Below are 17057 nucleotides of genomic sequence, written 5' to 3' on the forward strand. Positions count from 1 at the left end.
GGAGATGTTTGTTCCTTGAGCATTAAAATTCTCATATCAAGACTTCTGATCATGTAGGTGTGCACTGAGGGTGGGTGCTCTGTAAATGCTTCAGCCAGAGCCTGGAGGCACTGTGGATTTACAGGGCAGTGGCTTTTGTGCCCTGAATGCACTGTGACTCCAAAGGGCTGGACACTCATTACAGGGAAATACAGAGGAGGATAAGACCTGCCTCAGAAGGCACAGGCAGGCTGTGGGCACTGTGGAACTGTTTCTCTAGGGCTTCCCTCAGAAAAGAATCCTTTTCTCTGCCTTGTTTCTTGAGCACACAGTGTGTTTGTCTTTAACTGAGGAAGTCAGGTGGACTTTGAAATATGTTCCTTTATCTTGTGGGAAAATATTGCCCTCTATGTGTCTGCCTGCTCCTGCTGCAGGGCTGATGTCAGCAGAGCACAGACCATGTTCTCCCAGCCTTGAGGGCCCAGGAGCTGAGAGGAGCTTGCCCAGCACCACCTGCTGTACAGCTTGGCCCTGTACAGCATCCTGCTGCTTCCTTCCCCTTGCAGGATCAGTCTGTTCTCATCCCCAAACTCTGTATTTGTAACCCAGCTGGAGTGGTTTTATTTCAAGGGAATAATCATTCTTTTGGTGGGTGCTGTTCTATCAGGCAGGAAGCAAATTTCTTGAAAAACTGCCTTGGATGTGCACCATTGGCCAAGGGACAGCTCTGTTCCAGCCTCTTTTATCAGTAGGCTAAGCCAGGGATGGAGGTGTGGGCAAACAAGCTAAAGGAGAGTTAAGCCAGATCATCACTATTGCTGCCTCTATGAATTGCAAAGTTCTTAAGCTTCTATCAAAAATAAACTTTTAGTTCTGTTATGCAAACAGCTGTTCTATGTTAAACTGCACATTACACTGAAAAGCAGACCTTGTTCCCACTGTATCTGTAATTTAACACTGGGATGAGGTGCTGTGGGCTGGTTAGTAATACAGCAAACTACTCCAGCATTTAGGGATTAAAATACAAAAGCACAGGAGAAGGAGCTGCAGCATGTGGTGTGCAAGTGTCAGTGTGGGCTGGATCACTTACCTGTGCTGGTCCCAGCAGGGTTGGCTCTGTGTGTGTTCCTCAGCAGAGCCGTGTGCTGCTGGTGAACCTCTGCTGAGTGACAAGAAATGAGCAGTCTGAGCCTCAGGAAGAGACAGTGGTTAATGCAGGAGAAATTCCTTTTATCTGAATAGTTACAATTCTTAACTGCTGTTCTTCAGCTTTTTAATGATTGTTTTTAGCCTTGACAGCTTTGAGTTAGAACCAAGTGCTATAACCACTGAAACACAGACATCTGTTTGTTACTTACTTTTTCTTTTCACCTCTTTGTTTTCTCAGCCTTCCAATATATTTTTCACAATGGATGACATAGTAAAGGTTGGGGATTTTGGACTGGTGACTGCTATGGACCAAGATGAGGAGGAGGAATCAGTTCTGACCCCAATGCCAGCTTATGCCAGGCACACAGGACAAGTAGGGACCAAACTCTACATGAGCCCAGAACAGGTTTGTGCTCTCTTCTCTCAAGCTGTGCTTGGCAGTGCCCAGAAGAGCCCTGAATTTTTGGGAGCTCTAAGATCAGGCATTCCTAGTAAACCATTGCAATCAAGTCACTTAAATTCTTTCTCATAAAAATAGAGTTTTGAGCTAAATTGAGTTCTAAAATGAATATTTAAATGTATGTATTTGTTATAGCAAAACCAGTGGCTAATTATTCAGACTGAATGCATTCATTTGTCTTGCTTTTAATGCAGTATAGGAAGGTAACTGTAAAAGATTCCACTTAATTGAGGAAGGACACACTCTTGTGCATGAGATTAAGTAAGGTGAAACATTTTGCTCTGCAGCACAGAGGAGCTGAGGATCAGAGCCTTGCTCCCTGGTGCTCATGGCTGAAGTTCACCAACGTGCCCGTGCTGCAGCTTCCAGCTCTGCACAGGGCTGGTGACCTGCCCAGGTGAACTTGCAGGGGTGATGTTTACTTTGTAGATAATTGCATGCAGTACCTTGACTGCCCTGACCCTGACTTTGCCTTCTCAGATCTGTGGCAACACCTATTCTCACAAGGTGGATATCTTCTCTCTGGGACTGATTCTCTTTGAGCTGCTCTACCCCTTCAGCACACAGATGGAGAGGGTCAAGGTATGTGTGGTGTTGGGTTATCTTCAGTTTGAGCATTTGTTTAAAACTGCTATTTGCTTGGTGAAAGGCTGGCAAGAGGTTCCTGTCCTGTTTTCTTTGGAGAAAAGCCTTGCAGCCAGGAGCACAGCTTCTTTATCAGCCTTGTGCAGACCCCCTGAATCACTGAAAATAAACTGCAGTCTTCCTAATGTGTGTGGTTGAATTGAGGCTTTAATTTCTTTACAAAGCTCCTCTGTTGTGAAGCCAAGAGAGAAACTATTGAACTACAATATCCAAGAACTCAAGCAATAAATACAGCTTGTGACTTTAAGCCTACCAGCTTGGTTTTCACTCAAGAATTGGAGCCATGCTGTGCATTTTGATTATTTCTTCCTTCATTTGCATCTGTAGTGCTTTTTCCCCCAGAGCACTTGGTGAAAAGTGGCTGTTCCTTTTCCTCTGGTGAGTCTGAGCTGTGAGTCTCACTCAGCTTCAAGCACAATCTTCCCATAGCTGCTGCCATTCATTGCAGCAGATGTGAGTTTGGGATGTTTGATGTGAATTTGGGATGTTTGATGGTGCATTACAGCTCTTGCTTGCTGTTCAAGTGTGAGATCCATCTTGCTCAGGAGCAAGTTCATGGAGAACAGGGGCTACAGCCAGAAAGGCCTCTCCTCTGTGACCACCAGTGACCTGTGCAGGAAAGGAAGAGTCATTAAAACTTGTATTTATCATTTGAATGTGCTTGGGGGTGTTACATTCTCAGGTGAAGATGGAGTGGGTTTAGCAGAGAGTAAGAAACAGCTTGAACAGCAGCCTGACCAAGTGCTTCATCTCTTGCATTCTCTTGATTAAGATGCTCTGGCTTTTAATGGCACAAACAGTACAGTCTAGAGGAGGAATTGGTGTTAATTTGAACCTCTGGCACTGAAATCAGTTTCAATTTCTCTAAATCAGTTTTACTGAAACAAAATACCTGGGGAAGAGCCATCCTGGATTCTCAGATCTCTTGCAGCAGTGATTACAGGCTTTGCCCTTCCAGTTTCTCTCCTAAGAATAGAAGCAAAGCAGATAATCAGAATGAAGCCTAAATTCCATCTAATTCACATTTTTTACTTGAAGAGAATGTTAAAATGAAACCTAAATTCCATCTAATTCACATTTTTTACTTGAAGAGAGTGTTAAAAGAGTGCCCTGCCTTTCCAGGATTTTCACTGTCATTTCACTCTTTTTGCTAAAAAGGAAATTCCTGCCCTTTCATTGCTGGGTTCTGGAGTTTGGCTGCTTCACTGGCTATTTCTGAGTTGTTACCCTGAGGTTTTCTTTGGCCTCAGCCAAGCATTAGCACTGCTTGCTGAAGCAAAATATGCTCTGCCTGACCAAGTAACCCAGCAAATTCTAGGAATTTGTGACAACTGGCTGGAAAAATCCCCAGAGGTGGAGCATGAGAGCTGCCTCTGTCTCAAGCTGTGAGCAGTTAGTCAGTAGCAGTGCAATTTATTTCCAAGTGACATGCTGGAGAACAGATTACTAAATGCAGACTGAACTGACAGAGAAGGAGAAAAGTTTCTGAAGCATTTTAATGTCATCAAACTCAGTTCTCTTGACCAGGAGTTTGGCTGTTGCCCATCACTATTAACTGGTCACTTTATATTTCCAGTGGAGTAATAGTGAAATGAATTATGATTTAACTTTAGAATTCTTGTATTTTGTGCTCAAATTTTTGTAAAAGGAGATCGTTCCAAGAAAATTGAAGTGCTAAATGCTGAACATGGGAAAAACACTGTCACTAGATGGAGCCAGTGGCCTTTGTATGAAAGGAGCACAGAAATACCCAACACAACTGCTGATAAATCTTCTCATTCCTCCTTAAAAGTTAAACAAAGACAGGTGCTTATATTGGTAAAGCAGAGACAATAATTTCATGTGTCTTGATACTGGTGAAGGCCATCCTGGAGTTATGGGTGATACACAGATTTGTTGATTTTGTTCAGCTAAAGTGAGAAAGTTCAGGTTCATGTATCTGACTGATTTAAAACTGCAGAAATCACAATTCTTGTAGCACAACTCCTCCCAATGCAGGCTCAGTACCTAGGGAAGCAGCTGCTCACCTGTTCAGCTAGGTTGTGACTTTCAACCACTAAAGCAAAACTTTAAAACAAAGGGTTTTCTTTCCAGCAGGCTCATTTCTTTACATAATTTGCATGTTTTTGAAGGGTAGGTTGATATTACTAAGGAATGATATTTTGGAAAAGTTACATGTCATTCTTCATATTTTTGCAGACTTTAAGTGATGTTCGAAATTTGAATTTTCCACCATTGTTCACTCAGAAATATGCACAAGAGGTAGGTACAGCTGATGTATTAATTACAGCCTTTTCATTAATAATTGTAGCTTTTTTCCTTTGCTTTCCAGTTGCTTTGTAGGTGCAAATGGAGAAACCAGGTAGCTTTCATGTTATTAAGGTGCATTTCCCTGTCCCAGTACTTCTCTGCATTTCAAAGCTATAACATTGCAATAATGGGCACGATGACACTCCTGTCACAGTGTTCCTCCAGGAATACATTTTTACCTGGCTTCCCTTTGTCACTTACAGCCAGTCATTTCACATACATCCTGTCATGGTTCCCTGCAACAAATCCATATTCCCAGAGAGAAAATGCAAAGCTTCAGACAGGTAAAGGAGAGGCTCTAGGTAGCACCATGGCTGTATGGGATCCCCTCCAGAACATGAAATCCCCATGAGTAAATTGTGCTGTGTTCTCATTAGTCAGGTCTGTAAAGTGATGTGGTGGCAGGTGAAGAGGAGGTGATGTCCAAAACCTCCCCAGTAAAAAGCTGAGGTGCTTTCAGATGTTCAGGGTAGCTTCAGACCAGTGGCCAAATGAGACCAGCCTTTCCTGCTTTACAGCTGAAAGCTGCCTGGGAGAAGGGGCTGTGCTGTGCTCAGCTGGAGCAGGACACTAATTCTGATTAAATTTGAAACAAATATTCAGACTACTTGTACATTTAAAGGAAAAATTCTAATTTGCCACAAGAGAAATTCAGTGTGGCTAAACATGTGATGGCTAAACATGAATCTAAAAATTACATATAAATTATGTATCATATATTTAACTTTGATTGCAAATAATGTGAAGTTTTTTATAACCCTATTAAACCTTGACTCCGATGACAGTAAAGACACTTTTAAGAGATGCACAGTGATACATTTTAAAATATTTAGTGCACATCTACCTACTGAGCACCCAGATAACTCAGAAAGCAGCTGGGGTTATTTTCCACTACTTCACACAGCCACAGCTGAAGCCAGGACATAAAATGAAAAGGAGTTTATGGATTGGTTCATGTAATTTGTGTTGTCTTTTCTTTCAGTACACCATGGTGAAGGACATGCTCTCTCCAAGTCCCACTGAACGCCCAGAGGCTGCAGCAATCATAGAAAATCCTGTCTTTGAAGACTTGGAGCTGCCCCCCAAGCCCGTGCTCAGGCAGAGGTCACGGACAATGAGCCTATCAGGAAATAAACATTCCAGACAACCAAGCAAATAACTATCCTCAGGATCACTTCTTCCACTCGGCAGGTTTCACAGGGATTGTTCAGCAGAAGGATCCTATGATGCAGAATGTTTATCTTGGGAATAGTTTACTTCAGCTTTTTTTGCCATGTTTAATGTATAAGACGTGTTGGACAGATTTCTGTTTACTTTGACAGCCAAGGAAGCCCAGTAACCAAACCTTTCACATTCCATTTTCCTTACCTTTGCTCTCCTAAGCGAACAGGTCCAGCTGCTGTGCTTGCCAATGTTGTGCTCCATTATCCTTTTTTTGGGGGGTTTCTTGGGTTTTTTTGAAGCTTGTAAATGTCAGCTTGCTGGGTGAGTGAGAGATCTGTAACATGTAAATAGAATTAAAATACTGTATTTTTATAGAGCAAATTACAGTCTCTAAGCCTAGTGAGTGTCTATCCGGGTCACTTGCTCTTTGGTGAAATGAAGATGATTTTGAAATTAACTTTGACTCCATTTTTGTCCCTGGTGGGTAAACTGGGAATCTGCACTATTTTTAAAGCAAAAAAGTACCACAGTTGTACATATTGTCACTGTCCATAGCCTGTCATTAGAGGAAATCATTTCATACTTCTGCACTACAGTAGATCTTAGGGAATGCATCTTACACGGATGAAGCTGTAGAGAAGGAAAAGGAACTTTTTGCCATTAAATGGGGGGTTTTATAGGCAGTGGTTGGAAGAGCCATAGTCAAAATATGTACAAAAATGTTGTGATTCTGAAAATTTAAACCTAATGAAGTCATACATGTCGTATGTAATCTTGTAGATTTGTACTTTTTAAAAAAATCAACTGGTAGGCATTTGTGTAATCTGCTAATTTAACTGCCTAATGCCATGCTTTTATTTCTCACTGTAAATATGTTAATTTTTATTTATAAAATACAGAATCAATCCATTTGGGTTGGTGGTGTACAGGATGCACTTGTTGTAATTGCTGAGTGCATTGAATTACTGTGACTTCTTTCAAGTCTAAATGATTTAATAAACTTTTTTTATTTATAAGACAAAATAGTAGTTGCTTCTGTTGGAAGCCTGCATCCGTGTGTGCTGCAGGTGGCAGCCCTGTGCAGTGGGAACAGGATGGGCTCTGCATTCCTGAAACTTCCTTGGCTTCCCTGTCTCACACTGGCCACAGCGTGTGTGATGACGCAAAACCCAGTGTGCTGCTTGGAAGGGAGACAGGATCTGGAGAAAAAAGGGAATTGAGCTCCAAACTGGGTGAATTATGGATGCAATTGCTCACCAGAGGGGAGAAGGGATAATTCTTATGCTGTTACAGCTGGTCTTGTACAATTTTATTTTTTCTCTTTTACAGACTTAAATCTCTTAAAGTGTCTGAGCTCAGTTTCCTAAAAAGATAATGGACTCAAATCCTCCTGGGGATTACTGTGCTGTGGTGTGACACTGTGACAGCAATCAAACCAGCTGACACCCTGCAGCTTTGTGATAAGGCAGAAGTGGATTACAGTCTTCCACATCCTCTTGGATAACTCTCCCAGATACTGGCTCGTCCAGGTGAAACCAGAATGCTGCAGTGAGTGTCTGATCAGGAACAGAATTTGTGTTTAGCTGGGTTAAAAGAGGAGGGTTAAGGGTGTCCCTGTTTGCATCAGCAGCACAGTAAATGGCCACGTGTGGAGCCTCTGCCTTCCCTGCCAGCTCAGTGATTACAGGTGGAGCACAGGAAATGAGGATTAAGGTATTTTTAACTTGCTGTGTATCTGGATGTGGGTAGCTGCCTATTCCAAGGGCCCTGCAGCATTTCAGTACCAGAACTGGCATATGTGTTCACACCAGGTGTGTCTGCATATTCTGGATTGTTACATTTGCCCTCAAAGGGGTGGATGAGTCCTCCCCTGCGGGGTCCCTGCCCAGCCACAGAAGCATCTGGCCTTGCTCAGCTCTGAACTGCCTGGTCAGTCTTTGCTTCTCTCAGCACTGGAGTGTGTTGTCCCTGGTTTTGGCCCGTTATTGCTCCAGGGTTTGACAGAGGAAGGCTCTTCTCTAACCTGGGAGGTTTTCCTCTGAATGATGTGTACTTTCCAGCCAGCTATTTGTGGAAGAAAACCCCAAACTGGAATAGCTGTGAGCTCACAGCCCTGCAGAAGGGGCTTTGGCCTGGGGTTCTGCTGTGCTGTCCCACTGTTCCACAGGATATTGCCATCCCTCAGCTCCTTTCCTCCCCCATAGCTCTTGGGAATGAAACCCCATTCCTTGTCCTATCATACCAAAATGACCTGGGTGGCAGCAGCAGGATTTCTGCCCTGTCACCTTTGTACCCACAGGATGCTTCCCCCAGAAGAAGGTGTAGGTAGTTACCATTTCCATGTTGTTGCTGGAGTCTGGAACACCTCACCCTCTCCATGGAGAGTCATTCCACAGGAGAACCACTGTTGAACCCCAGGTCAGGGATGCTTTTTCCACCAGGCTCTTGAGACAGAATTCCTGACCCTTGTGCTGGCATCTTCAGTAACTCAGCTGCTCCAGGCAGGTCCTACTGCATTTTGATACCTCTGAGGACATTCCCCTGATAGCTTTTCAGAGTAACCCTTCAGTGAGGCACTTGTGGCTTTCCTGCAGGGAGCCAGTGCTGTTGGAAGTCCAGATGAGCACTTGGCAGTAGTAATAATAATTATTTCCATTTATCTTTTTTTTATGTCTCTATGGTAGATACCACAGTGTACACACAATAATTCCTGTTCACATCCCATCTTCAGCCACTGTAGCTTTGAAACTGCAGTGCTCCTCCTGTTACAGCAAGTCTTTGTCATCTCCTGGGGTCTGCCACAGGGAATGTCCCCTTCCAGAATTAACAAGGAAACCTACAGATAATTCACAGAAGGCCATGGAAAGTTCTGAATATCCAAATGTTGCAGAAGCCAGTGAGCTGAACCTTAAGCAACAGCCCAGGCTGCAGAGTGGAAGTGAGCACATCCCTCCTCTAATTCCCATACACACACTGGCACAGGTGGAGTTATTAAAACTGGTCAAGTCTGTAATGAAACTTCAAGATGAAAAGCTACAGTGGCTTGACAAGAAGCACTGTCCCACTTGACACAGATCACCAGGATGTGCACAAATGTAAGGTCATGTTACACCATACTGGTTTGTTCTTTTTACCCAACATGAAGGTTGAAATTTGTCTTAGAAAATGCTCATTAGAAAAATAATGATCCAGGAATGAATCAGTTCCATTAATATATAACAAATTGCCTCTAAAATATCTGAGTTCTTCATGTGGAAGGTGAAGAAATACATCTTCGTTGTATTGTAATATTCCAGCCCCTGCTTCCCCTCTTTTCCTACCCTTTGTTTTTCCACTGGGACGTGCTCCAGCACTTTCTGTGTCACCACCTCCAGCGACTGCTCCTCCTATGACTTGGGTTTGCCCCTGGGGGCACCGTTGGGCACCGCCGCGCTGTATTCCAGCTCCGGAGCGGTCTTGGAGAAGGTGGCTATGGAAACCATGTCTTCCCCAACATCCACCTGAGACCTGCGCCTGCACAGGAGCAGCTTCTTGAGGGCGTGCTGGAAGTCCCTGTTGAGGAAGGCGTAGAGCAGGGGGTTGATGGTGGAGTTGCAGTAGCCCAGCCAGGTGATGATCTTGAAGGTGCCGAGCAGCACGGAGCTGGTGGAGGCGCTGCCCCTGGCCGCCAGCCACACGTTCAGCACGAAGTAGGGCAGCCAGCACAGCACAAACACGGAGATGATGATGCTGATGGTCCTCGTGGCCTTGTTCTCCAGCTGCAGGTGGTTCTGCCTCTTGCTGTTGGGGTGGTAGTGGATCTCCAGCGTCTGGGACATGATGCGGGTGGCCTTGAGGCGGGAGGCTCGGTAGATGAAGAAGTACATGCTGCACATGACCATGAAGGGGAGGAAGAAGGCCAGGGCAGAAGCCACGATGGCAAAAACCCAGTTGGTGACAAAGATGCATTCCCTGCCCGCATCAAAGTCCACCCCGGGGATCTCATTCCAGCCTTGCATGACGGGAAGGAAGGAAATGAGGGAGGAATACACCCAGACCATGCAGGTCATCACGATGCATCTGCAAAAGGAAAGAGAGGCAGAAGGGAGGGAGGGTCTGAGTAATTTTGGGCTGAGAACACGCAGTACATTTCAATCCCCATGGTAACCTGTGTGGGATACCGCTGCTGAGCAGTCCAGCCGGGCATGCAGAAGGGAAAAAGCTGGACTATAACCAGTCCAGACTTGTCTATCTCTAACAACTGGGTAATTGGTCTGTAGTCGACAGAATTGCAGTCAGCTCAAGGAGTGCTCAGAGCTGGCTGAGCAAAGATGAGGTTAGGTTTCACAGAAGATGTTTGTTAGTATTTGAAACAACAGCACGTAGATATTTTTGCTTTCAGCTTTAGTACCTGGCCATTATCTCACCCTCTGGGGCCTGATGAGGATGGAGCTGATGGACACCAGATGGCAGAATCTGCAAGGGGGGGACACAGAGCCCCTTCCTCTCTTTGCCTGTGATCCACAAATCACACACAGCAAGAGTGACGGTGGGGAAAACATGCCTGAACCCAGCCTGTAAAGCACTCCACTGCTGCAGTGTCCCCTCTGCCCTTCCTCAGATGACTTTCCCCACCCTGCAGTCCTCATTTCACCCTTTCACATGAAACCCTCATGGGAGCTCAGGAACTCTCCTTGTTTTCCCTGAATATCACTTCAGAAAAGATGGTGAGTTTAAGAGGGAGGACTACTGCTACCTGCATCCTTCTGCGTCTCCTTTCACCTAGTCCTTAGAAGTCCTTCCCCATCTCTGCAAATGTTTAAGGCCAAGGCTTGAGCAACCTGGTCTGGTGGAAGGTGTCCCTGCTCACAGCAGGGGGATGGAACAAGGTCATTGTTAAGGTCCCTTCCAACCCAAGCCATTCTGTGATTCTATGAAATTCCCGTCAAATAACTGCGCAGGGAAAATCCTGTAGGCCCATCTCAGCCCATATCACTGGTTTCTACCCCATTTTGCAACCCTTCCTTAGCTGAAAAAATATTCTCCCTGGAGCACCATCCAATCCCCTCAGCTGCATCCACCTTGTTCCCTCCTACACCACATCAAGCATTTTCTGCAGTTTTAAATGGTGAAAGTTCCTTTCCCCACATCACTCTGCTTCTGGGCAGCACCTGAATGATCTGAGCTCATCCAGCCTCACATCAGTGTAGGCTACTGTGGTATTTTCAGGATCCTCCAGATGGAGGAGGAATTGAGAATCTGACTCCATTATATTATATTATGTTATATATATTATATTATATTATATTATATTATATTATATTATATTATATTATATTATATTATATTATATTATATTATAATATTATATTATATTGCATTATATTGTATTGTATTGTATTGTATCGTATCGCACTAAAACTATACTAAAGAATAGAGAAAGGATTCAGACAGAAGGCAAAAAGATAATAATGAAAAACTCAATACTCTCTCCAGAGTCCTGACACAGCTGGGCCATGATTGGTCATTAAGTCAAAACAATTCACATGAAACCAATCAAACAATGACCAGCTGGTAAACAATGTCCAAACCACATCCCAAAGCAGCAAACACAGGAGAAGCAGATCAGATAATATTGCTTTCATTTTTCTCTGAGGCTTCTCAACTTGCCAAGACAAGTAATCCTGGCGAAGGGATTTTTCAGAAAATATGAGAGGGACAGGCCATGGCCAGTGACAGGCTGGAGGGAGCCCAAAGGAGGAGCAGCTGCACTCACCTGCCCCGGGACATCCTCCTGGAGTAGTGGCAGGGGGTGACCACGGAGCAGTACCTGTCCAGGCTGATGAAGCACAGCGTGACAATGGATGCGGTGCAGAACATGACGTCGAAGGAGATCCAGACTTTGCAGAACAGCTTCCCGAAGAGCCACATCCCTGTCACCTCATAAATGATGCTGGGAGAGAAAACAGGTGGAAATCAGAGCTGGAGGGGCTCTTTGTGCAGCCCCTGCAGGTGTATGAGGCCAGGCTGGGTGAGAGATGCTCCTGCCCAGGGCTGGAACAAGATGATCTTTGAGGCTCCTTCCAACCCAACCTGTTCTGTTTTTATTTCCTTGTGACTGAGGAAATGCTGTATTTTATCGCACAGGTACTAAAGGTGGGCAGCTCAGACAGCAGGGATTCATCCTCTAAGCATAATCCAAAAAAGGAGCACCCTGGGGTATTTTCAGAGTCCCCACGGTGAAGGAGGAATTGAGAATCTGATTCCATGTACTTAGAAGGCATATATATTATATTATGTTATATTATGTTATATTATGTTATATTATATATTATATTATATTATATTATATTATATTATATTATATTATATTATATTATATTATATTATATTATATTATATTATATTATATTATATTATATTATATCCATACTAAAGAATAGAGAAAGGATACAGACAGAAGGTTATAAAGAATGATAATGAAAACTCGTGGCTGCTTCCAGAGTCCAACACAGCCTGACTGGTATTGGTCATTAAGTTAAAACAATTCACATGAAACCAATCAATCAATTACCTGTTGGATAAACAATCTTCAACCACATTCCAGAGCAGCAAAACAGGGAGCAGCAAATCAGATAATACTGTTTTCCTTTTTCTCTGAGGCTTCTCAACTACCCAGGAGAAAAATCCAGGGCAAGGGGATTTTTCCAGAAAATATGACAGTGACAGCACCCCCCACCTAGAGCATGACTGAACAAGAGCAAAGCTGTGCTTCTTGCAGCCTAAGTGCCTTGAGAGAGGTGCTTTGCCCCACAAAGCTCCCCAAATTTACATCTGCACAGCTTTATTCATCACAGCCTTTTCCCAGTGCCTGGCACAGCACAGTCTTTTATGATTTCTCCCCAGTTCCTGGGGCATGAGACATCTCCAGGAAACTCACTTCACACCCAATCAAATGCTTCAAAACCAGGAAGGATTTCCACTCTTGGTTTAAAAAATACAAAACAACAACAGCCTAGGAGGAAGCCCATGCAGCCTGTACATTATGAGGCTCATAAATGCCTCAGCAAGGTAAACACAGCAGCAAAAACAAACACAGCACCAAAAATATTGCTAACAAAGTCAAGAGGGGCCTGTGAGAAGTGAGCAGTGAAGGAAGGAACATATGGCAGCTGTAGGAAGGCTGATGCATGTTTCTGTGGCAGTCACTGAGATGCCATTTGCTTCTGTCTTTCTCCAGCTTTCTGCAGCTCCCGAGGTGCTGCTGAAGTCACCATTGTCAGGGAATTTAATGGGTAACTCCCTGGTCCTGCAAAGCTTTAATTATCCTGTAACTCCCCAGGTTGCTGGTGAAACACAGTGAGCCCAGGGCTGCTGAGCTGCAGTGCTCAGGTGTCCAGCAAGGAGGAAAGATTCACCCTGACGGCAGAAAGCAATGCCTGAGCTACATCTCATCACACCAGCTCACTAAATGGATTTGTGAAGGGTGTTCCAGAGCACAGCAACTGCTGTAGATGGGGGCAGTGCTGCTGAAGGGTCCCAGCCCTCAGCAGCTCTTTGTCATGGGGGATTCCATGCAAAAATCCAGGCAAGCTACAGCAGAGCCTGTCCCTACACCTTGGGCAGCGTGGAGGATGCACAGCACGCTCATGGAAAGGTTTCATGGCTCTTTTACAGAGGGAAATGAGGCATTGAACTGGAGCACAGGTTCAGCTCTGGACTGGGGGGCTGCTCTGCCATTGCTCAGAGCCCTCCTGAGCCCCAGAGATGCTGCAGAGCTGTGCTGTGCCCTGGCCTCCCAGAGGGAGATGTGCTGCTGTGGGGCCAGCCTTGCTCACAGATCCCCGGTGAGCAGGTGCCCAGTTCTCACCTGCACACACCTGGCCTGCAGACACCCTCACAGTGGGGAGATGGACACCTGACCCCTCTCCTCTGAGGTAAAAAGTCTCTGCAGCTTGGAAATGCTGCTGGAGAAGAAGAATTGTAAAAGGCAAAAAAGCCCCCACACAATGAAGTCACCCCTGCCTTGCCCTTTTGCTTGCAGAGGAAAAGAATAGCTGGAAACATTCAGCCTGGAAATGACAGACTGGCTGGAGTACTCAGACAACGAGCCAAGCTCACTCCTGCAAACCAGCCAAGACAGGAACAAAAGAAAAATCTTACTCTTATGAAATTAAGACACCAAGGACAAATTTGTTTTTCCCTTCTGCCACATTTTCCTGAGCCAAACTGCCTCCTGAGATCATTTCTTTCCATTCCCTTTGGCACTTAATAACCTGCCAACCGAGGAGCAAACTGAGATCCAAAGGAGCAGCGCGGATGTGAAGCCAAAGCAGTGGGAAAGCGTGGAACAACAGGAGCAGGGCTGGCCAAGGCTGATGGAGCCAGCAGGGTCCCTTCCTCAGCAGAGCCCCACCAGGAGCTGCCAGGGATCCCCAGCAGGCAGCACCAGGAGGGGCACAGAGCACCAGCCACGCTCTCCTCTGTGCTCCCCCTTGTGTTTTTGTTCTTTAGGTAAAACATCACTGAAAGTAGATTCAAAATAGATAAAGACATTTCTTACAGTGAGGATGCCCAGAGAAGCTGTGGCTGCCCCATCCCTGGGAGTGCTCAAAGCCAGGGTGGATGGAGCTCTGAACAAGCTGCTCCAGTTGCCCGTGTCCCTGCTCAGTGCAGGGTTGGGTTAAATGACCCCTGAAGGTCCCTGCCAACCCAAACCACACTATGGTTCTGTAATTTCAGAACCTGAGCTTTAAGTTCATCAAGCACAGAATCTAAGTTAGTAGCAAAGGTCTTTCTAAAAGAACATCATTAGCTGCTTTTTTTTTCACCTGATACTATGACCTTTTAACTCAGTTTGTAGTTGCTTGTTAGGACAATGTTTTTCAGTGCCAAATTCAAAGAAATAGGCAGCCCAATGAGAACTCAAGCATAGAAAATGGAAATGGTTCAGCTTCCTCATATTGCCCCATGAACTCAGGGTGCAGCTCCCTGATTTACACAAACCTCTGGCTGCTTTGCAGGACAAGACAGCCAGGACCACAAGCCAGCTGCTTTCTGCTTTTGTTTCACTGTTTTAGCCAGGTAGTGAAGCTCCCACAAATATAAACCTCATGCAGGGACACCTGCCCTCTCCAGAGCCTCTTCCTCCATCAAATGTAGGGGAAGCCTAAATTACCCAGCTTATCTTGAATAAATCCCTTACATCCCATATGCAGGGCTGGTCCTGGAAGGGGGAGCAACGGCTGGAGCTCCACATACAAAGCTGGAAATCAAGTTCAGATCAGCAGCCAGGGTCCCAGGGAAGCACACACAGCCACCAGCCCACAGCTCAGCCCTTTGGAGAGCCCAGCAGGTGAATCCCAGCCTTGCTCTGTGGTGCTTGTGAGGGGCTCCAGGGAGAGGGAAGAGATTAATCTGACTCCATGTTCTCAGAAGGCTGATATATTAATATTATATTATATTATATTATATTATATTATATTATATTATATTATATTATATTATATTATATTATATTATATTATATTATATTATATTATATTATATTATATTATATTATATTATATGTTATATTATATTATATGTTATACTATATTATGTTATGTTACACTATATATTATATTATATTATATTATATTATATTATATTATATTATATTATATTATATTATATTATATTATATTATATTATATTATATTATATTATATTATAGCATATCATATCATATCATATCATATCATATTATTCATACTATACTGAAACAATACTAAAGAATAGAGAAAGGATACAGACAGAAGGCTAAAAAATAATAATGAAAAACTCATGACTCTCTTCAGACTCCCGACACAGATGGATGGCGATTGGTCATTAAGTCAAAACAATTCACATGAAGCCAATCAAACAATGACCAACTGATAAACAATGTCCAAGCCACATCCCAAAGCAGCAAACACAGGAGAAGCAGATCAGATAATATTGCTTTCATTTTTCTCTGAGGCCTCTCAGCTTGCCAAGACAAGCAATCCTGGCGAAGGGATTTTTCAGAAAACACCACGGTGGCGTCGCTCAGGGGAAAAGGACATTTGTGCTGCTGTGCTCCCAGGCATTCCTCACCTGAAGGGCATCACCAGGCAGGCCACCAGGAAGTCAGCCGTGGCCAGGGACATGATGAACATGTAGGTGACCGTGCGCAGCCGCTTCTCCACCACGGGGCACAGGAACACCACGGTGTTCCCCAGCAGCGTCACCACGTCGATGAGGGTGAGGACGAGCCCCACCAGCACCTCCTGGAGCCCAACCCCTCCCCGTGCCAAGGAGGAGGCAGCAGAGGAGAAATTGGAGAGCCGGGATCCGTTCCTGTCCGTCAGCATCTTCCCGCTGCTAAAACCTGAAAATCTAAAAGGGCAGAAGCACAATTACATCAATGATGGTTTGTAGGTGTGGGAAAGGGAGGATGGAAATAATATTTATGCTTCATTTTCTCCAGGAAAAATCCACACACCCTGCTGTGGCTGTGTCCTGGGTTAGCAGCCCATTAGAAGTGTCTGAAATCCTGAGGGTGAGATAAATGTGAAGCATTGACTGAAGTCCTTCACAGCAATTAAAGGCCCTCCTGTGAATGAAAATGCATCATCAGATGAAGCATGAGACCAGGAAAAAAAAAATAGAAATGTACTGAGAGCAGAGAGAGGGAAAGAAAACAACTGAAATAAAAAAATGAAAGCAGCTGGGCTAAATCCCACTGAACAGCATGCCAAGTCCACATAATGTGGGGGCTGGAACTAAATGATCTTTGAGGTCCTTTCCAATCTAAACCATTCTGTGGCTCTCTGTTCTCATCACCATCTTTGCCACCCCCAGAGCAGCTGGGGCTGCCTGCCCAGCCCCACTGCTCAGTCTGTGCCGTGCCCTGGGTTGTCCTGGTGCTGTTTCACACTCTGAATTTTGGGGGTTTTTTAGTGCCACAGCGGGCAGCTCCATCCTCCAGCCTGAATGGCCAAGCAGGGCTGCCAGCAGCTCCACGGGGAGCAGAACTGTGCAATCACAGAATGACTTGGGCTGGAGGATCATCGCACTGAGGTGTCTCAGGTGCAGCCCTGACCCCACAGGCAGGTTCCCTCTGTGCCCAGATGGGAGGTGATGCTCCCAGCTCCTTCATTGGGGATTTTTCTGTTGAGGAAATCCACATGCTTGTGTCCACAGCTCAGCTCCCAGACTTTACAAAGTGGTGTCACAGGTAGGTGGGAATGATGCCCTGCAAAAACTCCAGCACTTCAAAGCTCACTGGTGTAGCTGAGGGAACACAAAGACAAAACTTGTGGGGAAAAGAGAGTTATAGAAATATTTCCTGATGAAAAGTTGCTATATT

At 44.8% G+C, this 17057-nt stretch overlaps 2 protein-coding genes across 2 annotated transcripts in view; one reads left to right on the plus strand and one right to left on the minus strand.

Annotated features, from left to right (window-relative positions):
- The window catches only part of EIF2AK3 (eukaryotic translation initiation factor 2 alpha kinase 3), a 42659-nt gene extending 35929 nt beyond the window's left edge, over window positions 1–6730 (plus strand). The window contains exons 14-17 of the mRNA XM_063157901.1: window positions 1367–1534; window positions 2069–2170; window positions 4433–4495; window positions 5526–6730. Coding sequence (XP_063013971.1) covers window positions 1367–1534; window positions 2069–2170; window positions 4433–4495; window positions 5526–5702 — 510 coding nt within the window. The 3' untranslated portion in view covers window positions 5703–6730. The remainder of the gene's footprint in view (window positions 1–1366; window positions 1535–2068; window positions 2171–4432; window positions 4496–5525) is intronic.
- On the minus strand, window positions 5934–16612 carry LOC134418908 (octopamine receptor-like). Its single transcript, XM_063157902.1, has 5 exons — window positions 16191–16612; window positions 15803–16084; window positions 11463–11639; window positions 8041–9766; window positions 5934–6041 (listed from the first exon to the last, which is right to left on the minus strand). The coding sequence occupies exons 1-4, from the start codon at window positions 16265–16267 to the stop codon at window positions 9094–9096; spliced, it is 1209 nt and encodes a 402-aa protein (XP_063013972.1). The 5' UTR covers window positions 16268–16612; the 3' UTR covers window positions 5934–6041; window positions 8041–9093.
- Between the last annotated feature and the right edge of the window lie 445 nt (window positions 16613–17057).

The sequence above is a fragment of the Melospiza melodia genome, chromosome 5 (assembly GCF_035770615.1).
Source record: "Melospiza melodia melodia isolate bMelMel2 chromosome 5, bMelMel2.pri, whole genome shotgun sequence".
Lineage (NCBI taxonomy): Eukaryota > Metazoa > Chordata > Aves > Passeriformes > Passerellidae > Melospiza > Melospiza melodia.

Excerpts from the sequence above, each read along its gene's own strand:
- LOC134418908 (XM_063157902.1), bottom strand. The coding sequence starts at position 16,267 with ATGCTTCACATTTATCTCACCCTCAGGATTTCAGACACTTCTAATGGG. Across the intron at positions 11,640-15,802 it reads TGCCTGGTGATGCCCTTCAG|CATCATTTATGAGGTGACAG; the intron begins GTGAGGAATGCC and ends TTTCTCTCCCAG. Across the intron at positions 9,767-11,462 it reads AGGAGGATGTCCCGGGGCAG|ATGCATCGTGATGACCTGCA; the intron begins GTGAGTGCAGCT and ends TTCCTTTTGCAG.